A 26,610-nucleotide genomic window follows, 5' to 3' on the forward strand; every position below is an offset into this window, starting at 1 on the left:
CGCTGTCCCCCGCTCTGTCCCCGGCTCTGTCCCGCTGTCCCCCGCTCTGTCCCGGCTCTGTCCCGCTGTCCCCCGCTCTGTCCCGGCTCTGTCCCGCTGTCCCCTCGCAGTCGGCACCGACCGCGGCGCACACCCCGTGGAGGCTGCGCTGAGCCCGGCCTGGGGCTGCGCTCTGCTGGGGCTGCTCCGCACGGGCACCTCCGCTCGAACGGGAATTAGTGGAACACTTCGTTTTCTAACTGAACGCAACAAATTGACCACAAACGTTCGGAAAAGAACAAGATTTTTCAACACAGAGAAGCAGATTCAAAGAATATCCTATTTTTATGCTCCCTCTCCGTGTAATTCATCTGCCATTCCAAACAAGACGTGCCTCAGCTGAATGAAGCCTCAAATAATCACATAATAGGAGAAGTCATTTATTGTGAATCGGGCTCTTTCTGTGGTATATAAATAGTCGGTGCTGTTCCACAGGCTTTGTCAGTCAGGATTAATTAGCAATTGACCCTTGCTTGAGATTTTTTCACTACTTCTACATTTTTCATAGGGCTAAATGAGCTCTCCACATTGCTTTAAGAGGCTTCCTAAGCTGGAGCTTCATTTACCTCTAGGCTATAAATCAGTAGTTTAATTTATCACTAGGTTACATATCAGCAGTGAATAGTCAGGGTGGAATTGAGTTTATTATAAAGGTGTGCTGTTAGAAGACACGGTATTACACTGATTGAAACATGCTCTTCAATTTTCCATTAATGCCCAATCCTGAATATGACCACAGAGAACCACACTTTACAAACTTTACATTTAGCATCCTAATAAATAAGTTCAATAAATAGGGACTCTGCAGAGGAAGCCGTACATACAAACAGAAGCTGCTTAACAATGTCATCAAAAAATAACTACAGCTACTCTCATTTGTAACCAATCACTGGAATTGATAAGTAAAATATAAATATTTTACTCTTATGATGCAGACCAGAGGAACAAAGATGTGTTAAAAATCACCCTTAGGATTACATCGCACTTAATTTTGTACACTAAATTCATTATTCAGAGCATGCTTTTATACTGCTTTTAGCACAAAATCTTTTCAAATACATTTATTAAAAACATGAGAAATGAGTGAGACTGCCCATGTAGAATTTCATCTGTGCCTGATCACTAGCTCTTGTGTTACACAATGTTGCAGTCTGGCTAATTTTGGATGAACTATTCCACATTTGGAGAAGATCTATAGTAAAGGGCCGGATTTAGTCTGTAGTATAATGCAACATCTTGTTAATACAGTAATTTGTTTGTCAAAGTACAAAAAAAATTAATTCCCCCCAAGTATTGTTATATATATAATATATATATAATCCATTTGTATTATCCATTTAATAGTCACTGTTGTTGGGCCACGGCCCGTGTCACGTTCTGCAGGAGCAGGAGCTCCTGGCAGCCGAGGCAGGCACGTGGAGCACGTGTTCCCCGCCGGCCTCAAGGCTCAGCTGCTCCCTGCACGCCCATCTCGGGTTCCACGCGGTGCCAGCGCTCCCCGGCCTGCCAGGCCACGCCGGGCCCGTCCCCGCGGCGGGCACCGGGCACCGGGCACCGCCACCGGGCACCGGGCACCGCCGCCGGGCACCGGGCACCGGGCACCGGGCACCGCCACCGGGCACCGGGCACCGCCACCGGGCACCGGGCACCGCCGCCGGGCACGGCCCGGAGCCGTGGCCCCGCTCCCCACGCCCGGCGCCGGTGCCAGGGAGCCCTGGGCACCCAAGGGGCCAGCCCTGCCATCAACACCATCGCAATCCCAAAGCACAACCATGCACACACCAGCAAAGCCTACCTCGAGTAAAACACCGGCACTGAAAGAGGACTGAACCAAAAATGCCACCAAACTATCAAGTAATTATCAGCACTAGAAGTAGATGAAAAAAAAAAAAAACTGAAAATGGCAACTGCATCATGACTTTGATTTAAATCCTTGCGTACAACAGCGAGTGAGCAGAAAGCCTGGTCTATGGCTGAGCCTCAGAAGACAAGATACTGCTCTTATTTTTATTTCCTATTTTTAAAGACAGGCTGACTGAGAACATTTTCAAACGTGGGAGACTAAGTCATTAAACCAGATGCACTTGGATTGCTCTCCTCCTTTAGGGAATTTACTTCATTTTACTTTATCTGACAGAAGTCAGAAATAAATGAAACTACTGAAGGCAAGCTGAATTTTGACACATTATTTTCTATTAAAATTCTTCCACTGACTTAGTTAAGCTTTTCCTAAGACCAGAAAGTGAGGCTTTATCTAAAAAAGAATTTGAGACTGGTAGATTTCCCTCACACACTTGTAAGCCCTACAGTCTCCTACTGCCTCAAAGCGGAGGATTTTTTCGAACCGTTCCCAAATCTTCTGCATTCGTTCACAAACTGGTATCCCCGTTCTGTTTATACTCTGATAAAATATTGAGAGTCATGTCCTCGCTTTTGGACTGCACGTTGTGCTCGCTCCTTCTGGATGATTTCCTGGTGGCCCTGGAAAGGCGCCTTCGGAAGGTGTCACCTGCCAGGAAGTAAAGGATGGGGTCAACGCAGCTGTTGAGGCTGGCCAGGCCCCTCGTCACTTGGTAAGTGGCATAAACCTTATCGTTGAAGGCACACATATCTGGGGTTTGAAAATCCACCCTGGCCCTTAGATTTAAGGTCTTCATCACGTGGAAGGGAAGGTAAGACACTGCAAAAACCGTCAACACAATAATGACCAGGTAAATGGATTTTCTCCTGAGAGGAGTATTGTCCAAATCCTTGTAAATCAAAGCTTTCACGATGAGCCCATAGCAACCAAGAATCACTATGAAGGGGATGCAGAACATCAGCACGGTGGTGCACATGCTGTAAATGAAGTAACTTCTCAGGTAATCATCAGCTGTTGTGTCGTAGCACGTTGTGGTTTTATTTTTCCTTATCCCGGTTCCCGAGTAGAAGAGAATGGGAGAAATCGCGGCCACCACAAGGACCCAGACCAGGCTGCTGATGTACACCGCGTTCTTCTTCTTCAGCCTCCCCAGCGACTTCAGGGGGTGCACCACTCCCGTGTACCTGTGCACGCTTATGCAGGTCAGAAACAGGATGCTGCCGTACAGGTTCACGTGGAAGATGAACCTCTGCAGCTTGCACATGACATCTCCGAAGATCCAGTCTGTTTTGTTGAAGTAGTAAAAGATGAGGGCGGGCAGAGTCAAAACATACAAGAAATCGGCTAGTGCCAAGTTGAACATGTAAACCGAGATTCCACTCCAAGGCCTCATGTGGAAGACAAACATCCAGATAGCCACGCTGTTGCCCAAAAACCCAGTGATGAAGACCAGAATGTAGACGGTGGGCAGGTAATAGAACTGGAAGCCGGTTTTGGTCAGGGAGCACTTGGTGGTGACGTTTCCCGCAGACCAGCCGCCGCTGGATAACAGGTTGGGTTCAGTTCCGTTCAGAGCAGCAGAGAGAAGGACTTCGGTCATGATCCTTCCCCCAGAGTCACATAGGGCCGAGGCGAAGCAGCGAAGTCTCTACAGGCACAGAAACGCATCTGATAAAACAAGAGAGCAAAGGAAAGCTAGCTGCAAGGTGAGCCCTGCCCTGCTTTTCCTCGGAGGTTTCCAAGCGGCGGTACCGGGCCCCGCTCCGCTCCCCGCCCCGCTCCGGGGAGCCGCGCACGCCGCCGCCACCGCGTGCTGGCCCGGCCGGAGCGGGGACCGGGCCGGGGCGGCGGCGGGGCCGAGCGGGGCCGAGCGGGAGCGGCCGATCCACCCGCGCCCCTCGGCGATCGCCGCCGCCCCCGCGCTGCCGCCCGGTCGCCTCCGCCCGCCCGGTCACCTCCGCCCCGGCCCGCCGCACCCCAGCCCGGCTGCAGGAGCGCCGGGGCCGCCCCACCTGCCTCCTCCTCCTCCTCCTCCTCCTCGTCGTCGTCGTCGTCGTCGTCTCAGCCCGCGCTCGCCGCTCCGCGCCGCCGGCAGCGCCCGCCCGCGGGGGGCGGCGCCCCGGCCGCGGCTGCCCCGGCGCCCATGGCCGGGCAGGGCCGGGGCGGCGGGACGGGCCCCGGGCGGCGGCAGCGCCGCGGAGCGCGGCCGCTCGGCGGGCACGGCGCCGGCCCCGCCGGACTGAGCCGGGCGGGACGAGGCGCGGCGCGGCCCCGCCGCTCCCGCCCCCCGCGCCGCCCCCGCCCGGGCGGTGCCGCCGCGCCCGCCGCGCCGCGGGGACCGGACGGCAGCGGCGCCGCCCCCGCCCCGGGGCACCCGCGCACCGGGCTCGGAGGGCAGCCGCGCCCGGGAGGAGCCGGCGGCGGAGCCCGCGCGGTGCGGAGGGCGCGGAGCCGGGCACGGCACCGCCGTGTGACGGTGGCACCGCCCGGGCGGGCGGGACGGCAGCGCCGGCCGGAGGCACGGTCCCCTCATCAGCCCGCACGGGGACGGGCCAGGGTCCCCTGATCAGCCCGCACGGGGATGGGCCAGGGTCCCCTCACCCCGCACGGGGATGGGCCAGGGTCCCCTGATCAGCCCGCACGGGGACGGGCCAGGGTCCCCTCATCAGCCCGCACGGGGACGGGCCAGGGTCCCCTGATCAGCCCGCACGGGGATGGGCCAGGGTCCCCTCATCCCGCACGGGGACGGGCCAGGGTCCCCTGATCAGCCCGCACGGGGACGGGCCAGGGTCCCCTGATCAGCCCGCACGGGGATGGGCCAGGGTCCCCTCACCCCGCACGGGGATGGGCCAGGGTCCCCTCACCCCGCACGGGGACGGGCCAGGGTCCCCTGATCAGCCCGCACGGAGATGGGCCAGGGTCCCCTCATCCCACACGGGGATGGACCAGGGTCCCCTCCGCCCTCAGAGGGGTGCGGCAGGGTGGTGCTGCACCGAGGCTGAGACCTCTCTGTCGCACCTCTTTGCCACCGGGTGGGTGCCAAGGGCGCTGCTCCCGAGCTGCTGCCAGAGGCGGAACAGCCCTTCCCTGATTCTGCCTTCACTCAACCCTTTGAAATGTGCTCTGCAGACCAGTTTAAGTGACACGAACATGTTAATTGCTGTAAATGGAACAGCTGAGCAGAAATATGCTCTACTGACCTCTAATTAAGCGCTATACATTTGGCACTTGAGTCAGAATATGGTTATTATTTATTGTCTTGGCAAAACACAATCTGCTGGTTTCAGCCATTTCTTCCTCGTTCCCATTTTCGCTGTGTGTGGTGGGTGAGACATGAGCCAGTCAGAGCTGCTCTCAGCTCAAAGCTGTGTTCTAGACAGAGTGTTATTAGTCCTTCATGAATATGTATTCATTCCTCAAACTTTTGAGTCTGTTTAAATTATAAAACTTCTTTGCTGGAAAAGCTTAATTGGGAAATCAGCTGCATATTGTACCCCTGTGGGAATATGCAAGTGGCTGCAGATGGAGTCACCGGCCTGGCTTCACTTTTGGGGCAACTTAAGCTACAATGTCAAAGCAACAGCTTCAGTTTTGTAAATACAATACCTGTCCTTATTTTATGTTAGGGTTTTTCCCCCCCCTTCTATATTTATCCACTAGCAACTGCTTATTCAGTATTTTAAGATTCTTTTAAATTTTAATACCAAATGAATGTAAAGAGAAAGGAAAGCAAAAAAGGAGACAAGAAGTGTAACACCTATGTAATCCATGTGGTACAGTGAGCCCGATTTGGAGAGCTGTTCTGTGGTGCCCTCTAGGATTTGAGAGCACTGGAAAACGAATCCTGACTCTTCATTTTCCCAAAGCAAACACCAACCCACGAGCCAGACACATGGCAAATGCAGTTCAATGATATCAAGCCTACCACGCCAGCTTAGGGAAAAGCCATCTTGCTCCTCTGAGGATCAGCTGTATGACCCAAAGCAGAATTTATTTTAATGAAGGACTTGGATTATTGTGTATAAAAGTAATAAAATATGCAAACCGATGCTATTAGTAGAGGAGAAGCCTTTTAGTTTCTCTATCCCTTTGTAAGAGCCGTTTCACTAGTGACTTCTCAGAGCCACTGCTCGCTGCAGCTTCTCGCAGCAGCTTCCTTGAGTTTCCTGTCTTGAGCAAATTCTGAGTCACGCCGAAGCCGTGCCGATAGCATCAGCAAATGCACGCTGCGAACTCCAGCCTGCTCTGCTCCCCTCGGTTACCTGAGCAGCGCTGCAAATCCAAACTGGAAAGGCAAAAGGTTAGAGCAGCAATTCCAGGAACACACGGCTGCCAAGGCAGGAGGCACTCCTGGGCTCTGGAAAGGCAAAAGGTTGGAGCAGCAATTCCAGGAACACACGGCTGCTGAGGCAGGAGGCACTCCTGGGCTCTGGAAAGGCAAAAGGTTGGAGCAGCAATTCCAGGAACACGCAGCTGCCAAGGCAGGAGGCACTCCTGGGCTCTGTGCTGCTGCCAGAGCCAGGCTGAGGTGCAGGCAAGGCCGGGCAGGGAGCGGGCCCTGGGCAGCTGGAGGGTGATGTGCCCAGGGGTGTGCCCTGCCCAGGGATGTGCTTCACCCAGGGATGTGCTCTGCCCAGGGATGTGTTCTGCCCAGAGGATGATGCTCTGCCCGGGGATGTGCCCTGCCCAGGGATGTGCTCTGCCCGGAGGATGATGCTCTGCCTGGAGGATGATGCTCTGCCCAGAGGATGTTCTGTGTGTGCTGCCTTGCCCAGGCACCTGTGGGTCACACTGACCTCAGGGGGAATGCTGACATGACAGAGAGACACCCTGGGGAATCTGTGGCTGCATGGAGAGGTGACAGCTGCACTGGTGGGACATTCCTGGTGTACCAGTGTGTGCTGAAGGATGGATACAGAAGTGCAAACACCTGAAGGCAGACGTGCTCAGTATTGGATCCATCCTTCCCATTCTTCACCTGCAGTACTCTTGATCTGTTACTACATGCTCCAAACTCAGATTTATAATCTGGTCTGAGACCACAATTTATTTAGTCTTCGCTACCAGGGCAGGATTTTCCGAGATACCAGACTCATCCCTGTAACTTTTTTCTGAGTGTCATCTCATTTTCCAATGGCTCTTGGGAAGGGTGGGCCGCTGAACAGACTGGTTGTGACAGGGCTGACGGGGATTGCAGGCACCCAGCTGCCTCCCTGCCCGGCAGGGTCGATGGCACACCTGCACCCGAGCAGCCTGTGCTGTCCAGGTACTCCTCCCTGCTCGCACGGGCAGCCTGCTCCTCAGCACGGCCCTTCTGAGCCTGCTGGCCCTGGGAATGCAGATCCCACAGCCTGGCTACAGCACTTTGCACATTCTGGCTGCGCTGCTTCAGCTGCAAAAGGTCCAAACGGATGAGTAAAGAACAAGGCAGATTTTTTCTCAGCCACTCTGTTCCACGCCTTCTTCCACAGCCAGCAAACGAGTGCTTTCCTGCTTGCCACGCCGAGCTGTTCTTATTTTGGAGCACAACATGAAGCATGTTGCATTAGCACCTTTCCTCCATCGCTCCAGCATATGCCTGGAGCTGACTTGGTTTCTGTCTGGTAGAGCTGGAGCTGAATTCCTTCCAGCTCTGCCTCTTAATGCATTTTCTGCAAAATCTGGGATTTTATACCACTGATTTCCATTAAACTGAATGTTTTGTTCCGTTAACAGCCGATTGAACCCAAACGGATGATCTATCCCTAACGAGGAACCAAAGTGTGCTGGAGCACGAATGGAAATTCCCAGTCAACCCAATTAGTGCTGAGCTGTTTGGTGTGGGGGAGTGTGGAGGGAACAGGCTGCTCCTGGATCCAGCTGCTGCTACCTGTTGGTGCTGGTTGTGAGGAAGACTCAGATGCCTCTCTGCCAAGGGGCCCAGACCAGGAGCAGGCTGAGAGCTGGTGGAAAGGACCCTGGTCCATGGCCACCACACACCTGCCCGTAGGGAGGGAAAACATGCACATTGACACACACACAGAGGGTGTAAGGCACGCTGCATCTCACCCGGGAGAGCTGCTGGAAAGGACAGGTGAGCACAGAGCTCGGGGGCAAGTGCAGAGCTTGGAGATCGAGCTGCTCTCAACTCCCCACCACAGGACACCTTCCCTGCTGCAAAAATTCCTATTTCACACTTTACCTCAATTGCCTTGTGACCTACCTATTGGCTTCCGGAGAGCTTGGTTCGCCTTCGCCTTAGGAAATTCCTTAGGTCAAACATCAATTTACCACACTGTTTTCCTTCTTCAGTCCCTGAAGATTCTTTTATTCCTTTTTCATGTGCCACAGAAGACAACATCTCTTCCCAGCGCTCATTTATGCACCCTGCAGGCTTTCCACGGGGAGCCCAAAATACAATTTATTTCATTTTAAAATACTTCTGCCCTCAGAGCATAAAACACGTTACAATATTCCCTTTACAGCACACCATTCCCCTTTCCCCTTTTGAAGGGCAGGTTTCTAGTGGGCAGCTCTGCAGCAGCCCCAGGGCTCCCCAGGAGCTGCTGTGCAGAGGGGAGCCCGTGTGCCCGGGCAGCCGTGCCAGGGGAGGGGAGGGCAGCGGGAGGGGCCGTGCCAGGGCAGGGGAGGGCAGCGGGGCAGCCCTGCCCGGACCCGGCCAGCCCCAGCCCCGCTGTTCGCCCTGCCTCGGAAACCAAGCGGGAAGCGGCAGCTGCAGAGCTGATGAGGATAATGAGACGTGTCCGTGGCACAGAGGACACGCGGGATGCCAGCGGGATGTGCCCGGGGAGAACGGGAGAAAGGAGCTCGCTCCGCACGGTGCCCGGCAGGAGGGTGCGGCGGGGCCGGGCTCTGCTCCCGCACAACGGGCAGGACAAGGGGAAAGCGAACCTGGGCTGTGCCAGGAGACCCTGGACAGCGGGAAAATCCCTTCATCCGAAGGGTTGTGCAGCCCTGGCACAGCTGCCGGGGCAAAGCTGCAGTCCCCGTGCCGGAGGGGTTGAAAAGCCCCGTGTGGCACTGCAGAACCCGAGCAGATGGTGGCACTGGCAGCGTGGGGGACTCCGTGGTCTGGGAGAGCTCCTCCAGCCCGAGCGACTCTGTGGTTCTGTGACTCGGCTCTGCTGGTGTTTCTGCCCTGTGCTTGCTGTCCCTGGGCCTGTCCCCCCACAGTTTAGGGGGTGGCAGAATCGTGCTGTGCTCCAGCCCTGCCGGAGACTCCCCAGCGCCTGCTGTGGCCTGGGGAGCAGCTCCCTCCCCTCCAGCACAGGAGAAACCGGCTCCTCTCTGCATTTCTGTGTCTGAGCTGACATTTTGCTGTCTGGAAAACAAAAGCTGTTCCTGGGCTAATTAAGTAGATCTCACACAGCATGGAGCGTGTCCCAGGGAGCCAGAGTCCCACGGTGTGGGCTTTGGGAGGCAGGATGGCACAGTGTGGGCCCCTGAGAGCTGCTGAGCCACTGACCAGTGGTGGGGACGTGGGCAGTGTCTGGGGACATTGGCAGTGTCTGGGGATGTGGGCAGTGTCTGGGGACATTGGCAGTGTCTGGGGACGTGGGCAGTGTCTGGGGACGTGGGCAGTGTCTGGGGACATTGGCAGTGTCTGGGGACGTGGGCAGTGTCTGGGGATGTGGGCAGTGTCTGGGGACATTGGCAGTGTCTGGGGACGTGGGCAGTGTCTGGGGACGTGGGCAGTGTCCAGCACGGGATGTGGGAGCGCCCGGCAGGCCGGGCCAGTGGCCGGAGGGAGCCCCACAGTAGCTCCCCAGAGGGCTTTTTGCCTTATTAATGTTATAAACCAACAACGATAGCAGAGTCCCTTCTGTATTCCAGAGTATGCAAATGGTTTGTGACAGCAGTACAGCACAGCAATAATTGGAGTTAATGGAGGTGACTTATTAATCCTAGTAGAGCAACTACACTTCCAGAGCCTAAAGATAACACAGGATCCTGGAAAACTTGCTCTAATTACAGCAGGGAGCAATCTTGCCTTCTTCCTATATGGCCAATTCAACCTGAAATTACTATTTTCAGCAGAAAATCTCTTTTGTTCAGCTCCTGGCCAAGAAAGACAATTCTGCCGAGGCAGTTTGATGGCACATTAATACTCACATTATACAATTTCCTCAAATGCCAAGAAGATAAACAGGTCAGAACACTGACAATCTCATACCAGGGGAGACAAAATTAAATATTTCAATTAAGAATTTGCTACCTAATGCATAGGGGGATGAACGTGACGCTGTCTCTGAAGTGCTGTGACCAAAGCTATGGCCCAGCTGACTGGTAGGACACTACTGAGGCATCAGTGGGACCCTGCGAGTGTCTCCTTCCAGCCCTGTGAGGTTCCTCATGTGGCACAAATAGGGGCAGTAGCCAAGCTGGGACAGAAGAAGTCAAATACAGCTCAGAAAGCACCTGTCATTGCCTCAGCATCACATCGCAGCCATCATCTGCTGATGTTTAGCAAATATTAGCAATATGTTCATTTGGGTTTTCCATTAAATTTCACTATTGGTATTTCTTCATATATTTATTTAAATCCAAACCCCTGAGAGCCCTGTGGAGCTGCCGCCCCCGTGCCCCTGCCCCGTGCCCCGTGCCCGGCCTCTGTGCTGCCCCTGCCCGCGCCCGGCTCCCGATGGTTCTGCTGGAGTGGCACCGAGCAGGGGCACGTCCCGGGCACCCCGCACAGCCCCGGGCACCCCGCACACCCTGCACACCCCGCACAGCCCCGGGCACCCCGCACACCCCTGCTGCCCCCGCTGCCCCGGCCTCCATGGCCCGGGCACTCCGCTCTGCCCCGCGGTGCCCGCGGCTCCCGGAGCCGTCCCTCGGCATCTGCCTAATGGGTCCAAAGAGCTGCTCGGGCGCTGCTTGCACAGAGTACAGCAAACACAGAGCAGGGAGCTGCAGCTGCTCAGCCCTCGCTGCCAGGGCTGAAACCGAGTGGTGCTGGGAGGCGCAGCCCCCAGCCCTTGGTGCCCTTGGTGCCCTTGGTGCCCTTGGTGCCCTTGGTGCCCTTGGTATCCTTGGTGCCCTTCATGCCCTTCATGCTCTGGGTGCCCTTGGTGCCCTTCTTGTGCCCGTGATGCCCTTGGTGCCCTTCATGCCCTGGGTGCCCTTTGTGCCCTTCTTCAGGCCCTTCTTCATGCCCTTTGTGCCCTGGGTGCCCTTAGTACCCTTAGCACCAGCTTGGTCTGCCCGTTCCTCACATGGGTTTTCCTCTTTGCAACCTGCCCTCCCTCACTCCCTCCCATTTCTGCTTGAAAGGTCTAATTAGGGGAAGGAATGGCCTCGAAAATTCCAGTCCTGGAAGTGGGAATCAAATTGTTCCATTTAGCGCTGCCACATAATGAATCCTGGATTTTTAGCCTGATGCCAATTCTCACTTTTATTTTATTTCTGGAATATATGAAAATGCAGTAATGACAAAGAAGTGTCAGGAGTTTAAACCAAGCGTTAAAAGCCCCCTTTTCTGAGCTCCCTTCCAACAGGTTTGAAGCAGATGGGGGTAGGAGCACCTTGAGAACCACCTCTGCACTGCTATCTCCAGCCAGATCTTTTCATCCCTTCCCAGCTCCTGTTCCCTCCCTCATTATCCTGCAGCTTTCTCTCCCGGCTGCTCTGGCCTCCTTCCTCCCGGAGCTCTGCGGGGCACGGTCACCCCTCATTACCGGGGTGCTCTGGCCGTCCCTGTCCTGTGTCCTGGGACCATGAATGTTCTCCTGCCCCCTCTGCCCTGACCCCAGGACCTTTCTGGCTGCACATGATGCCGAGGGTGAAGCCCAGCAGCTCGCAGTGACGGTGAGGACGGAGGTGATGCCAGGGGACACAAAGACAAATCAGTACCCCAGATAAAAACCCCTAAAGCGAATCCTGCAGGACAAAGAAAAGCCAGCTCAGCCCTCACGGGAAGCAGACCCTGGCACTCCTCACCAAGGCCATTTCCAGCACAGGGGCAGCCTCTGAGGCACAGCTTTAGCTGGAGCTGCACAGGCTGCAGCTCTGCAGTGCTGGGGGTGGCCCTGCTGCAGGGCCCCTCTGTCCCCACATTCCCTCCTCCCTGTTGACATGCCAAGCACAAATAAACTCACCCGGCTGGCACCCTGAGCCCTGGGCCTCTGCACCCTGCGGTGGCACTGGGACCCCCCACCCCCGTGCAGCAGGACTTGGCACCCACACCTGGGTGAGGCCAGTGCCCGCTGCAGGCACATCTTCCCTCCTGCCCTTCAGCCTCTGCTCGTCCTGTGCTAATGCTTTCCATCCCTTAATGACTGATTGTTTATCCAGCTCTTAAGGGATTAACCTTTGTCTTTTCAATTTGGAGCTTCAGGAGCTTATTCCATGAGCCCGCTCTAAAAATGTACCAGGAAAAAAAAAATCACTGGCATAGATAATCCTTTTTATAACCTCTAGAATTTGACTGAAAGAACCCACTGCTAAGGAAAAATACATCTGTTAATGTTCAAACATGAGTGAGCCTGGTTTTTGTTGTACAAACCTTTTAAAACTATTAATGATTGATTTTAAAGTCTCATATTTAGTGGTGGGGGGGCAAGACCAGCACTGACTTATAACCAGAGCAAACTGGGCGGTGGGAAGGCAAAACCTCCTCTGTGAGTTCCTCTTTGCTGCTTTGCTTTCTAAATGAGGTAAAATCAATTATAAATGGGGCAGGTAACAGAACTGCACTCCCAGCTCTGCAGGGATGGCTCTGATGAGGATCAACACCAAACCATTCTGTGTCCTGGGGGTTTTCTTTGAGCAGCTCATCCTTCATGCCCAGGAGCAGCTCCCTGGCACGGAGCTCACTGGGTCTCCCTTGGCAGACTGATTCCTCTCTGTCTGACACTTCCACTGCAAGCTACGGATTGAGGTGTTTTATCTGTCCTGCTGAGAAGCCCGATGGACGGGCTGCCCAGGAGCTCAGCTCTAATCCAGCCCAAAAGATGGGCACAGGTGGGAGGAGCAGGCAGTGGCACCTCAGCAGCAGCAACCCCACCCAAGTGCTGCATCCAGCACAGAGAGGGCTGGAGCTGCTGGAGCAAACCCAGAGGAGACCACGAAGATGCTCTGAGGGCTGGAGCCCCTCTGGAGCCAGGCTGGCAGAGCTGGGGGGGCTCACCTGGAGAAGGAGAAGCTCCAGGAGAGCTCAGAGCTCTGCCAGCGCCTGGAGGGGCTCCAGGAGAGCTGGAGAGGGCCTGGGGACAAGGATGGAGGGACAGGAACAGGGAATGGCTCCCAGTGCCAGAGGGCAGGGATGGGTGGGAGATTGGGAAGGAATTCCTGGCTGGGAGGGTGGGGCAGGCCTGGGATGGAATTCCCAGAGCAGCTGTGGCTGCCCCTGGATCCCTGGCAGTGCCCAAGGCCAGGCTGGACAGGGCTGGGAGCAGCTGGGACAGTGGGAGGTGTCCCTGCCGTGGCAGGGGTGGCACTGGGTGGGATTTAAGGTCCCTCCCAAGCAGTCTGGGTCTCTGATCCCAGGGCCAGGCTGTGCTGGCTGTCCCAGAGGTGCTGAGCTGCCCCGGCTGGCAGCAGTGGCACGGGAGGGGAGGGCAGGGCTGCCAAGCTGCTTGTGTTCAGCCAGCCTGGTGTGCTCAGCTGGGTTAGCAGCGTGTGAGTGATGGGGGAGCGCCGGGCAGGGGCAGCAGGGCTTGTGTTTGTGCTGTGCCTGGCAGGAAGGCACACTCCAGCTGCCTTAATGGAAATAAATTCCTCCCTGGTACAGGTGCTAATGAGGCTTCATGTGTTTGGCCAAGGGAGCTGCCCCAGGAGCCCTGCCAAATCCCCTCGGCCTGGCTGCAGCCAAGGGAGTAGCAGCCACAGCTCGGGCTTAGTGCTGCTGTGAAGGGATGAGGAGTGGGATCAGCCTGCCCAGCTCACTGGCCACGTCACGAGATCACATCTCTCAAATCAAAATCCGGCGCTTCGGTGAATTAATTCCATGTAAGCTGACAGGTCGAATGGCTGGAGCCACTTCTGGGAGCAGTGGGGTGCCCATGCCAGCCCCGCTGCCCCGGGCTGCTGGGCACCACGGCGGGAGGATCCATGGATGGATGATGGATGGACGCTTCCCCACGCCTGCCCTGCATGCCAGGCCCCAGTGCCATGTGTTTAAACCTCATCCCTTTTCTGTGCTTTTCTCTGGTGGGAAAACCCGATTTTAAAAAATTGTATTTTAGCACTGCTTAATATTAAAGCACATCTCCTTAGGGGCTGTTTTAAAAAAATGAGCCTTTGGGCAGGGGGAAACACTAATGTGCACGAACCCACACAATTTAATTGATATTTTCCTGTTTAAATTAATGCAGAGTTTTTAAAGGATGCTTAAAGCCAGGGCAAAGAATTCTCTGGTGGTGTTAACTGGGCAACTTAGAGCAAATGGGCTTCAGCAGAGAAATGCACAAATAAATGTGCTGTTCTAGCAGTGCTCAGGGAGCAGGCAGCGAATCCTCTCATTGAAAGCACAGAGAAATGACAGGCTCGTGGTTATTGACTTTGGGTTTTGAAATGAAATTACAGCAATTATTTTTGCTCTCGTGAACAAGAAACGCAGAATTAATAGAACTGGCAGGAGATGAATATTCAGTGATCGGGCTGGGGGCTGCGGTGTTGTCAGGGTGCTAAAGCAGTGAGCAAACATTCCCCGGGAGAGCCGGGTCCGGGCTGGCTGCCCGGGGCTCCGTCCCTCACTCCTCGGGCCGGGCTGTGCCAGCCCCGTGCCAGCCCCGTGCCAGCCCCGGGGGCTTTGCAAGGACGAACTCGGCTGCTTGAGCCGCAGGGCACGGATTGGGCTGCCCGGGCGGGCTCGGGCTCCTCGGGCAGCGATGTCCTGCCCTCCCCACGGCCAGAGCCCCGCCTGGCACAGAGCCCAGGGTGCCCAGGGTGCCAGGCACAGAGTCCAGGGTGCCCTGGGTGCCCAGAACAGAGCCCAGGGTGCCCTGGGTGCCCAGAACAGAGCCCAGGGTGCCCAGGGTGCCAGGCACAGAGCCCAGGGTGCCCAGGGCGCCAGGCACAGAGCCCAGGGTGCCCTGGGTGCCCAGAACAGAGCCCAGGGTGCCCCAGGGTGCCCAGGAACACAGCCCCGGGTCCGAGTGACGAGGGCACTGCAGGGCACGGTGCCCACCAGCCGTGCCCAGCTCCGGGGCTGCAGAGCCCTGCCTTGAGCCAGCCGGGAGCCAACAACTCAGAGCCACCCCAGCCTGCCCTGCCCACCCCCCAGCCCCGCAGCTCCCCCACGGATGGAAATTTAGGGCAAGGCTTCTTTGTCCAGCTCACAGCTTACCTTGGGAAAGAAAGTATTTTCTGCTGCTAATGAAAAGGTATTGGTTTGGTTTTGGAAGCAACAAACTACCACACAGCAGAAACAAATGGGGGGAAATTATCTTAGAAACAGTAAAATGCACCAAAATTGGTTTATGCTGGTGCTTGCAAGGTCCTTGAGCAGCCTGTGTGTGCTTTGTCCCAGGACTGCTGATCCTCAGCGCTCTGTGCGTGCCAGGCCCTGCACGGAACGAGGACACAGCCAGGCCAGGAAGGGAGAACATGCAGCAGAGCCAGGCAAACCCTGTCCTGCAGGGAGGGATTAGAGATATCTAAATCTAAATCTAAATCTAAATCTAAATCTAAATCTAAATAAATATAAATATAAATATAAATATAAATATAAATATAAATATAAATATAAATATAAATATAAATATAAATATAAATATAAATATAAATATAAATATAAATATAAATATAAATATAAATATATGTTTATATCTACAAATATATGTTATCTCTATATATGTATATACATATATGTGTGTATATACATATATTTCCTATATATATGTTATTTTAGGTTCCCACAGCCTTGCAGAGGAGGCATCAGAACAGCACAAGCAAATGTGTTTACAGCTTCACGCTTAAATTTGAAGCGTGTTTCTAACCTGACATCTGTGTATTTTCAGCCCTTTCCAAAGCTCTTGTTTTGCTTTCTATGGCTTCTGCTTCATTATTCTAATTTAATAAAGCCGCAGTGAAGGCAGAGTGCCGACTCTTTGTGGCTAATGAAAGACATTGATTTGTTTGTACTTCTTGTTATAGATTTTACCTAATTACAGACATTTTTCAGAGGCAGTTGAAAAAATAAACCCGCAGCTGGTTTGAATGTGCAACCTATTATTGTATTTCCTAGAGCTGCAGAAGAAGTGCTAATGCTCACAGCGGGATGGTTTTCCATGCAGGAGGGCAGAAAAGGTATTTTCCAGGTGGGAATCCGCTCCCTTCCTTCCTCCAGTGCCGCTGCCAGGAGAGGCTGAAAAATCAGCTTTTTCTGTCACAGGAGCCCCAAGGTTGGCACCTGGGCTCTGCCGGGGAGCTCCCCAGAGCAGGGGCAGCGAGGAAGAGGAGCAGCAGCCCGGGGATGTGGGAGCGACTGGGAATGGGCAAAGGAGTGCCAGGGGCTGGGCGAGCACGATGGGATTTCGGAAAACAGAGCAGGAACTGGGGAGCAGGACACTGTTCAAAGAGAATTGTAACGGGGGAACAGAGCTGGGGTGAGCAGGACACTGTTCAAAGAGAATTGTAACGGGGGAACAGCCGGGGTGAGCAGCACATACAGAGAAAAGGGATGAGCAGAGAACAGGGAGTGAGCTGAGAACAGAGAACAGGGAGTGAGCAGAGAACAGAGAACAGGGAGTGAGCAGAGAACAGAGAACAGGGGTGAACAGAGAACAGAGAACAGAGAACAGGCGTGAGCAGCACACACAGAGCAAAGGGGTGAGCAGAGAACAGGGAGTGACCTGAGAACAGAGAACAGGGGTGAGCAGAGAACAGAGAACAGAGAACAGAGAACAGAGAACAGAGAACAGAGAACAGAGAACAGAGAACAGAGAACAGGGGTGAGCAGAGAACAAAGAACAGGGGTGAGCAGAGAACAGGGGGTGAGCAGAGAACAGGGGGATGAGGAGCACACACAGAGCCTGCCCAGAGAACCCCCGAGACCCCTGGCACGGTCTGTGGTGGCCACAGAGCCCAGCCTGGCACCACGGCACAGTGCCCTGCTGCAGGGACAGGGACCTGTGGCTGGCAGCAGTGGCTGCCAGGGGCTCTGGCACCCACAGTCAAAACCCGCTCCTTACAAATCCCGGGGCAGCTCCCGTGGGACCCACTGGCACCATCCACAAAAGGGTTTCCCTGAGATGCTGATGGGAATATGTCCCGAGGTACAGGCAGGCTTTTCTCTCCGAGCAGGGATGTTTTTCACTCGACAGGGTAAATTCCAAGGTACAGGCAGCCCTTGCACTAGGGAGCTCTGGCTGGGCAGGACCTTGGCAAACCCAAGGCAGCCCTTCCCTCCCACTGCTGCTGCAGCCTGGCCACTGCTTGTCACACAGCTCACTAGAAATCACACACGTGTTGCAAAAGTATTGCTAAACTCTGGAAACTCGTCCAAGTCCCAGTCCCTACACGTTTGAATCATGCTCCCAACAAGGGCTGGTTTTCCTGTGAAAACAAACCACTACACGCTTCTCCACCCCCAGGCAGGAGCAGCCGTGGAGGTGGCTTTGTTTGTTTGTTTGTTGGTTGGTTTGGTTTTTTTCTTGGAGGAACCATTTAAGACTTGAATCAAAACAAAGATCTATTTGGAGCCGGTTCTCTTTGCTAGGGCAAATTAAGAAAAAGTTGGATTTTAACCCAAACCGTTGACATTTTGCCCTGGCAATGTGTCGCGGAAGGGCACAGCACAGGAGTCCTGCCAGCACTTGGCAGCTCTGCCTCTTCCCTGCCCAAAGTTCTTTCAGAGCAGCAGCACTGCAGCACCAGGGTCAGGAACGCTGCTGCTGGAATTCCCTGCTGCCTCTGGGGCTGCAGCAAGGAGCCTCAGGCAGCAAGGAGAGCCTGAGAGGAGCAGAGGAAAGGCTGAGCTTTACCTGAAGGCAGGGCCTGGGAGCCTCCCCTCGGGCTGGGCCACCGCAGGACACAGCCGCGGCTCCCCGGGGCTGGAGGGCTTGCACTGCCCTGGGCTGAGCTGCAGCACCAGTGGAGGAGCAGGGGTCATTTTGCCAGCATCCGTGACAGAAGCAAAAATAATCCTGTCGCTCCCACATCATGAATTCCTTAGCATGATTCATTTGAAAGCAGAAAAATTATTCCAGTGGGGTTGGCCACGAATGCTGCTGCGATGGAGGAGCGGAGGCAGGAATGCTGTGGGAGGGCAGGAGCTTCCAGAGGGGAGCCCGGCCACTTGCAGGGAGCAAATCCCTGCACCTGCCCCTGCTTCAGCTTCCTGGTGAGCAAACGAGGATGATCCAAATGAGCCGCCCTGGCAGAACACCTGGAAATGCAGAACTGAGAGGGACTGTAAAAGACCTGAATCTATTGCTGCGAGAGTACTGAACTTTAAAACTCCCTTGTGATTGTTAATGAGCCCGGAGCTCAGAGCTGCACACACAGGTCGGGTCCCGTGGTGGGGCCTCGCCAGCCCCCAGGAGTCACAAAGGAGTCACAAAGGAGTCACAAAGGAGCGGAGGAGGAAAAATCCCCACAAGTCCGGTTTGAAAACAAGGAAACAGCATTGTTAGCTCGTTCAAACCCTCCTCGGCTGCCTCAGGGTGTGCGCAGCCAAACCCGCTGGGTTTCCTGCCAGGGTGTCAGCGCCCTTGCTGCTGCTGCTGCTGGGCATGAGCGGCAGGATGCAGTGACAGGACTCAGCTCTGCTGAAATGTTGAGAGAGGCTCCCTGAGCTCGCTCCCCACCAGAGCATCCGGATCCGCTCCGCTGCAGCCTGGCCGCAGGGGCCGGGCGGGTCCCGCTCCCCCGCAGCACCGCGTCCTGTCCAGCCGGCACCGAAACCCCCTGGGCTCCCCCCCAGACCCACGGGGTCTCGCACACGGGGTCGGAGCAGATTCCGCTGAGCAGCGCGGCCGGTGAACGAGCCAGCCCCGGCACCAGCAGCCGAGCCAGGAGGCTGAGCCGACCGCAGCGCCCATCCCTGTCCGCCCAGCGCCCCCAGGGTCCCGACCCCTCTCCCTGGATGTGCCAGTCCTGCCAGCCCGCGGCTGGAAGCTGCAGCTCGTTTTGCACAGGAGCTGGATCTGGCTCGGGTTCGCAGAGCAGCCACCTTCCTTCCCCCTGAGCCGGGTGAGCCTGGGCTCCAGCCAAGCTGGGAGCGCAGAGCCGGAGCCTTGATGCTCCCTGCTCTTTCCCTGTCATCCCAGGTGAAGGAGTTCAATGCCAACTGTTTGGGGTGGTGTTTTGTTTGGTTTGGGGTGTAAGCACATAGTTTTTATTGCTTAAACAATAAGGAGAAGATTGCACTCCTCCGGCAGGTGCCCATCCCCTCAGGGAGGGCAGGACGTGCCTCGGGCTGTGCAGCACAGCTCCCAGAACCTCGGGTGGTGCTGGCTGGGCCCTTTCACTCCAGCTCCCTCCCTGCCCTTCCACTTTGCCTCTGGAAGCTGCTCCTGTGCCACGGGCCAGGCCCCTGAGCCCCACGGCAGCGGGTGGCTGAGAGGGGCTGTGCTGACCCCCAGAGCAGATCAGGCAGTGGGGACACGGGGAATGGGGGCACTGGGGTGAGGCTGTCCCACCTCCCAGGCACCGAAATCAGCTTCTTCTCTCCCTGCCCGCAGCCCAGCCTCTGCAGCACGGCTGCCCTGTGCCATTCCTGGGTGAGCCGGAGCCTCACTGCTGCCCTGGGGGCTCCAAGGGAGAACCTCACTGCTGCCCTGGATGAGCTGAGCCTCACTGCTGCCCTGGGGGCTCCGAGCTGCAGCACAGCCCCTGCCCAGCACCCCGAGCTCGGCACAGGCTGCCCGGGCTCGGTGCCACAGGTGAGGAAGAGCAGGAGCTGCTGCTGCCCCCTCCTCAGCCGGGGTGCCTGGCAGCTGCAGGGAGTGAGGGCTCCGCTCCTGCCCTGCCCCACACGTGGGCTGTGTGGGGATGGCCGTGGGCAGGGGGCTGCCGCGGGGGCTGAGAGCCTGCAGCACCCCCAGCCCTGACACTGGGCTCTCTCTGGGGCTCACGGGCTGGTCAAACAATCCTTTCATTCCTGGAAGCTCCCAAATGGCTTTCAAGGCCTGAGAAAAGTGATTCTTAATAGCTCCCTTCTAATCAGAACTTTTGGCCATTCGTGCCAAAGCCTTTGTTGACATTTTGTAACTCTTTTATTTATAAATTCCCTTCCCTCCACCGCGGGCTCTGCACAAACAGCTGTTCCACACAAACAGCTTTGCAAGCGGAGCTCTATCTCCCGGACTCAGTTATCATACTTCCCCCAGACACAGGCCTGCTTAATAATTAACGACTTTTTAAATTGACTGGAGTATGGTGTGGATTCCTGCGGTGCACCGAGGAGCCAGCCCGGGCCCAGCTCTCGCTGGGAGCCGGGAGATGAGGCTGTACCCGGGCGTGGGCAGCGCCAGCTCCCGGGAGCCCCGCTCCTGCGGGAAGCCACACGGGGTTTAGAGATCGCCGCTTTCCCAGCTCTCAGCCACGGCAAAGCAGCCGATGTTTAAACAAGACACGAGCCTCAGAGCCAGCGAGGCTGGGCTTTCCGCAGCTCCTGCCCTCCTGGGTCTGCTGGAAACGCCAGCCTCACCTGGAGGTGCTGCCCAGCCCAGAAACCCCGAGGGATTTGCTGTCCCCACGAAGGGCTCGGGCTGTCCTGGGGCTCTGCCCTGCAAACCCGTCAGAGAGCATCAGCATTCCTCGTCCTGGGCAGCTCTGACATGTTTTGAAGTGAGCTGCGAAGCTTTTACATTCATAGTTGCTATTCACTATTTTGAGTCGAAATATTAATTTTTTTCACATCGAGCAGTGTTAAACCCAAAGTGCTGGAGCATGGCAGTGCTTCAAGCTGCTAACAACATTCTACTCTGAAATGTACCCATAAATAGGAAAGACTGGATAAATTATACTGTACAGCTCCATAAAACTGACATAAACCCATAAGCAAAACTAACAGGAAAGAAAACCTCTCCTCAGCAAAGCTTATCTGAGTCCTTTAATTCTCATCTCCAAGTCTTTCCTCGTTTAACCTTGGTTTTAAAAGACCTTTGAAAGTTTACATTTTTTTCCCCCTTTCTTAAAATAGTACCAGCTCCATGCAGTTTTGCAGAGTGAGTGACAGGATTTTTCATCTCTCATTGCATTTACTCTCCCTGCTAGTGACAACTGGTAAACCTGGCATTCAGCCTGGGTGGGGAAAACCGGCGGGGCAGTCAGGGCTGGAGCTGCCCTGGGCTGTCCCGCAGCGGGGCCCAGCAGGGCTCGGGGCTGCGGCTGCGGGGAGCGCTGGGTGCCCGGTGAGCATCCCCGGGTACGGCTCTGCTGCTGCCCCCCGGCCCCCGGCACCGGGACCGGCCCTGCCCGCGGCCCCGGGCACCGGGACCGGCCCTGCCCGCGGCCCCCGGGCCGGCCCGGCTGGAGCAGCCCGGGCAGAGCAGCCCCGGCGCCGGGCTGGGCTCTGCCTGGGGAGCTTGGCCGCTCTTCTCGTAGGTGTTGAGTTCCTCAGCTGCCTGCGGGCACAGCCGCTGTGCTCTTGCCCCCGAATTGCGAGCTGCAGCCGGGGCCGGTCCAGCAGCCCCTGGCCCCGGCCAGGGGAGCTCCCAGCCAAGGACAGATCCCCTCGCTCCCGCGGCCTCTGGGACCCAGCAGGAGCCTGACAACGAGCATTTAATTAAAGCCAGTCCCCACGTGTTTGAAAACAATTGTTTTTAATTACAGTGCATCAGAATTGTATTTTAATGAATTGTACGGTGCTGTGGTGATCGCCATTCACTTCCAAAGCTCAGGAGCACACAGATGTTCATTTTCTGATCTCTGTTTTTTCACCCTGCACAAACACACTAAGACAACAGCCTGCCTGCAGAAGCAGCCCCTGGCCGGGGCGGTGCCCACGGAAGGGCTCCGGCATCACGGGGGCCAGCACCGTGCGGGAATCCGTGCGGGAGCGCCCCGCTGGCTCCGTCCCGTGCCAGGGCTGCTTCCAACGGCACCGCTGCGGCTTTGGGGGGTCGGACCAGACCGCAGTGACCCGCAGCTCACCCAGCACTGAGCTCTGCCCGGAGAACGGCGGGGGCTGCCTCCGAGCAGGGCCCACCCTTCCCGCATCTTCTGTACCGGAACCACCCGGTCCAGCCCGGGAGGAGAAAAGGCACGAGAAACCCCGGCTTGCAAAGCCGCAGGACAGAGTCGCAGCTCCGCCGTGGTGTTACTGCTCCTCTCCTCTCCTTTCTGGGGTGAAGGCGGAGCGCAGCCCCGTGTCAGCCCCACCGAGGCGCCCCGGCAGCCGCGGCAGCCCCGAGCGAGCGGGGCAGCGGCACACGCCGTTCGGAACGGCAGCAGATGCGGGGGGAAGGCACCGCGCACGGAGGCTGGAGCCGCTCCCCGCCCGGCGAGGAGACAGCTGGGCCTCCTCCGGACCGGCAGAGCGGCGCTGACTCAGCCCCGGCGCTGCGGAGCCGCGCGTGGGGCTCCGTGTGCCCCGAACCGCGGGGCTCTGTGACCCGAACCGCGGGGCTCTGTGACCCGAACCGCGGGGCTCTGTGACCCGAACCGCGGGGCTCTATGTACCCCCGAACCGCGGGGCTCTGTGTACCCCCGAACCGCGGGGCTCTGTGTGTCCCGAACCGCGGGGCTCTGTGCCCCCCGAACCGCGGGGCTCTGTGACCCGAACCGCGGGGCTCTATGTGCCCCGAACCGCGGGGCTCTGTGCCCCCCGAACCGCGGGGCTCTGTGACCCGAACCGCGGGGCTCCGTGTGCCCCGAACCGCGGGGCTCTGTGACCCGAACCGCGGGGCTTTGTGTACCCCCGAACCGCGGGGCTCTGTGTGCCCCCGAACCGCGGGGCTCTGTGTACCCCCGAACCGCGGGGCTCTGTGTACCCCCGAACCGCGGGGCTTTGTGTACCCCCGAACCGTGGGGCTCCGTGTGCCCCGAACCGTGGGGCTCTGTGACCCGAACCGCGGGGCTCTGTGTACCCCGAACCGCGGGGCTCTGTGTGCCCCGAACCGCGGGGCTCTGTGTGCCCCGAACCGCGGGGCTCTATGTACCCCCGAACCGCGGGGCTCTGTGCTCCCCGAACCGCGGGGCTCTGTGTGCCCCGAACCGCGGGGCTCCGTGTGCCCCGAACCGCGGGGCTCTGTGACCCGAACCGCGGGGCTCTATGTACCCCCCGAACCGCGGGGCTCTGTGACCCGAACCGCGGGGCTCTGTGTGCCCCGAACCGCGGGGCTCTGTGTGCCCCGAACCGCGGGGCTCTATGTACCCCCGAACCGCGGGGCTCTGTGTGCCCCCCGAACCGCGGGGCTCTGTGTGCCCCGAACCGCGGGGCTCCCCGTGCCCCCCGAACCGCGGGGCTCTGTGACCCGAACCGCGGGGCTCTGTGTGCCCCCCGAACCGCGGGGCTTTGTGTACCCCCCGAACCGCGGGGCTCTGTGACCCGAACCGCGGGGCTCTGTGTACCCCCGAACCGCGGGGCTCTGTGACCCGAACCGCGGGGCTCTGTGTACCCCCGAACCGCGGGGCTCCGTGTGCCCCGAACCGCGGGGCTCCGTGTGCCCCGAACCGCGGGGCTCTGTGTACCCCCCGAACCGCGGGGCTCCGTGTGCCCCGAACCGCGGGGCTCTGTGTACCCCCCGAACCGCGGGGCTCTATGTACCCCCGAACCGCGGGGCTCTGTGTGCCCCGAACCGCGGGGCTCTATGTACCCCCGAACCGCGGGGCTCTGTGACCCGAACCGCGGGGCTCTATGTGCCCCCCGAACCGCGGGGCTCCGTGTGCCCCGAACCGCGGGGCTCTCTGTGCCCCGAACCGCGGGGCTCTGTGTGCCCCCGAACCGCGGGGCTCGGTCCCGCTCCAGTCCCGGGGACGATCTCGGGCCCCGGCTCTCGGCAGCGTCCCGAGGAGCGGGAGCAGAGCCCGGCAGGCAGCAGCTCTGCCAAAGGCATTCCCGGCTTGGCACGGGACCTGTTCCCCAGGCAAGAAGAGACACGAAGCCGCTGACACGTTTCTTCCTGTTCCCATTGAAACACCGAGAGAAATCATGCGCTGGGTTTAACAGATTTCTCCCAGAATGAGGCTTCGGCTCAGAAGGGGCGGATGGGAGGGTTTAAAAAATTAATACAAAATTCTGTTTGCCCCAGAGTACTGTCACAGCACGCTCGGACAGGCTGCCGGGTCCCTCACCGACTCCTCCTGGCCTGCAGGGATCTGAGCTGGTGCCACTCGGAAAGCAGCAGTTTGGTTTGTGTGATCGTTAATGCCCACTGCATCGGGAAAGGATTTACAAATCAAGTACAAGAAAATGTTGCCCATCTGTTACGAGTGGGAACCTTCAAAGTGCAGCATCACAAATTATCACCCAGGGCTGTGGAGAAAAAGAAAAGGAGGGAAGCAAAGGAAAAGGGTTGGAGGAACGTCCCCTCGCTGCTGCGTGTCCGGCTGGCTGCAGGCGGGGCACGCTGCGCCGCCGGGCAGAGCGGGCAGCGGGCACTGCCCGGGGCTGGGCTGGAGCTGCCGGGCAGGGGAGCCCTGCAGGGCCGGCAGCAGGGAGGGAGAAGTGCAGAACGCCAGGAAATCTCCGGGAAGAGGAAGGGCCCACGTTCCAGCAGGGGAATGACACGGGAGAGGCACAGCAGACACAGAGCAGGGCTCCGGCAGGTTCTAGCTCTGGGTGCTGCCCGTGGGTGCTGCCTTGCTCCTGCGTGTTAGGGCACCCCAGGGCGTGGGGCCGGCGCCATCCCATCCCATCCCATCCCATCCCATCCCATCCCATCCCATCCCATCCCATCCCATCCCATCCCATCCCATCCCATCCCATCCCATCCCATCCCATCCCATCCTGCCTGATCCCGTCCATCCTGTGCCGTCCCCATGGGAGGGTGGCAGCGCTGCCCCGACAGCCCCAGCTCCCGGGGCTCACGGCCCAGCTGCCCTGCGAGGGACCCAGGGCTGCAGGAGCCCAGGGGTGGCAGCCAGGGCAGCACCGGGGGCTCAGCAGCGGGCACAGGGCACAGCCCCGTCTCCCTTCCATGGCAAACGAGGGGTTCTGCCGGCATCTGCCCTGCGGCAGAGCCGCGTGTGTGAACTCGCAGCTGGATTGCGTTCTTGCTGCCCTGGAAGCAACGTGATGCCTGGATTCCTGAGCAAGAAAACAGATTGGGAAAGAGAGGATTGCTCAATGCACCTGCTGGTGAGTCAGAGGGCACAGACCCGGCACAGGGGTACCCAGAGGCAGCAGGGAACGACCCCGGCGGGACCAGCCCCTTGCTCTGGCAGACAATTGGTACTCCAGGCTCAGCTCTGGCCTGAGCCCTGCCCTGAACCACTGCCAGGGCGCTGGGCAGGGCTTGGCCAGGCCCCCAGGGCCAGAGCTGCCCCAGGCAGCAGCACCCTGCAGCCCCAGGCTGCCCTGGTGGCACAGGCACGGCCGGGGAGGGCTGCCACGGGCCTGGTGGCACAGGCTGCGGCCACGGGCTCGCAGGAACGGGGCTTGGCCAGGTCACCAGAGAAGGTGCCAGGCCAATGTCTGCCTCTGCCAACAGCCAGCCCCAGGAGGCTCCTCCAAATAAAGTGACATGGATAAACCCATGAAAGGGCAGCCAGACCAGGGTGTGCATCTCACAGCAGAGACACACGTTCTCCGAACAGCATGGAGGCATTTTGGAGAACAGACACCAAGTGGCTGATACCGGCTATGGGGAGAGGTCAATCCAGGCAGTCAAGGGGACCCTCGAGAGGGAATGTTGGTAGAGGCTCAGGGACCCCCCCAAAAGTTTCATAGGGTAAGTTGGATTTTGTGAATTCCCTCCAGCTCTCTCCTGTGAGCTGCTCCTCTTTCCTCTCTATCTGTGCATCTATTTTAGGATGAAGTTTTCACTTCAGCACAGATGTTCAGAACTGGGTTTCATGCAGTAACAATATGTTCACATCATTTTCCTTTTTGCACCAGAAACCACAAACCGAGGAGCTGGAGCCAGCAGCAGCTGGCAGAGCTGGTAAGTGACTCTGGGCACATTCCCCCCTCTGCTTACGGCTGCCGATGCCATGGGCACGGTGGCCACGGCCAGACCCCTTGGCCACCACGTGTCGGGGTCTCCCTGGCAGCAGCCCGGCTCCTGCTGGAGCCCAGCACATCCCTCTGGCTGCCCTGGCTGGCCCCAGACCCTGGCAGGGGGCTCAGAGACCCTGGCACAAAGTCAAAAACACCTGTGGCTTTGATTTTAGCCCGTGGAAAAAACTGCCAAGTCTGTGTGAGAAATTACAAGCCACAAGGGTTTGAGTAGTGTGATATTTGAACTAAGACAGGGTGAAAAAGTAGAATTTTGGGGCTTTTTAGAATGGGGTTCAGGGGTATAAGGTGGAGGGATATGTGTGTGTCCTGACCTTTTTCTCCTTCTCCTTGCCCTCCATGTCTTGCTGTGCTGGTGACACTTTTCTGTTGGTTTAAGGTACGGACACACTGCCCAACACAAATGACAGATATTGGCACGTTATTGCAAACATGGCACAGGCAGTTTTTGGTATAAAATGCAAACATCCCCTGAGGGCAGACAGAATGCCATGGCCGAGCTGCTGGCCAGAGCTCAGCAGGGCAGAGAGAGAATGTTCTAGATAAGGGAAAATAAACAGCCTTGAGGAGCTGACCCTGTGCATTCAGACTCCTTTGGCTCCTCGGGCTGGAAACGAGGACTTTTACACTCTCAGGCCAT

The 26,610-nt window shown here is 57.5% G+C and overlaps 1 protein-coding gene across 3 annotated transcripts; it reads right to left on the bottom strand.

The window, feature by feature from the left end:
• Positions 1-664: 664 nt before the first annotated feature.
• Positions 665-4,075, bottom strand: P2RY1 (purinergic receptor P2Y1). 3 transcript variants are annotated; one of them, XM_021547506.3, is made up of 2 exons: positions 3,913-4,075; positions 665-3,568 (listed from the first exon to the last, which is right to left on the bottom strand). In XM_021547506.3, the coding sequence occupies exon 2, from the start codon at positions 3,498-3,500 to the stop codon at positions 2,409-2,411; it is 1,092 nt and encodes a 363-aa protein (XP_021403181.1). In that variant the 5' UTR covers positions 3,501-3,568; positions 3,913-4,075; the 3' UTR covers positions 665-2,408. The 3 variants fall into 3 exon arrangements, with proteins under 3 accessions (XP_021403181.1, XP_085444213.1, XP_085444212.1); XM_085588087.1 differs by having other exon boundaries at positions 665-3,548; positions 3,913-4,066; XM_085588086.1 differs by having other exon boundaries at positions 3,917-4,041.
• Between the last annotated feature and the right edge of the window lie 22,535 nt (positions 4,076-26,610).

The sequence above is a fragment of the Lonchura striata genome, chromosome 9 (genome assembly GCF_050655825.1).
Source record: "Lonchura striata isolate lonStrDom1 chromosome 9, ASM5065582v1, whole genome shotgun sequence".
In the NCBI taxonomy this organism is placed as follows: Eukaryota; Metazoa; Chordata; class Aves; order Passeriformes; family Estrildidae; genus Lonchura; species Lonchura striata.

Coding starts and splice junctions, on each gene's coding strand:
- P2RY1 (XM_021547506.3), bottom strand. CDS start 3,500: ATGACCGAAGTCCTTCTCTCTGCTGCTCTGAACGGAACTGAACCCAAC.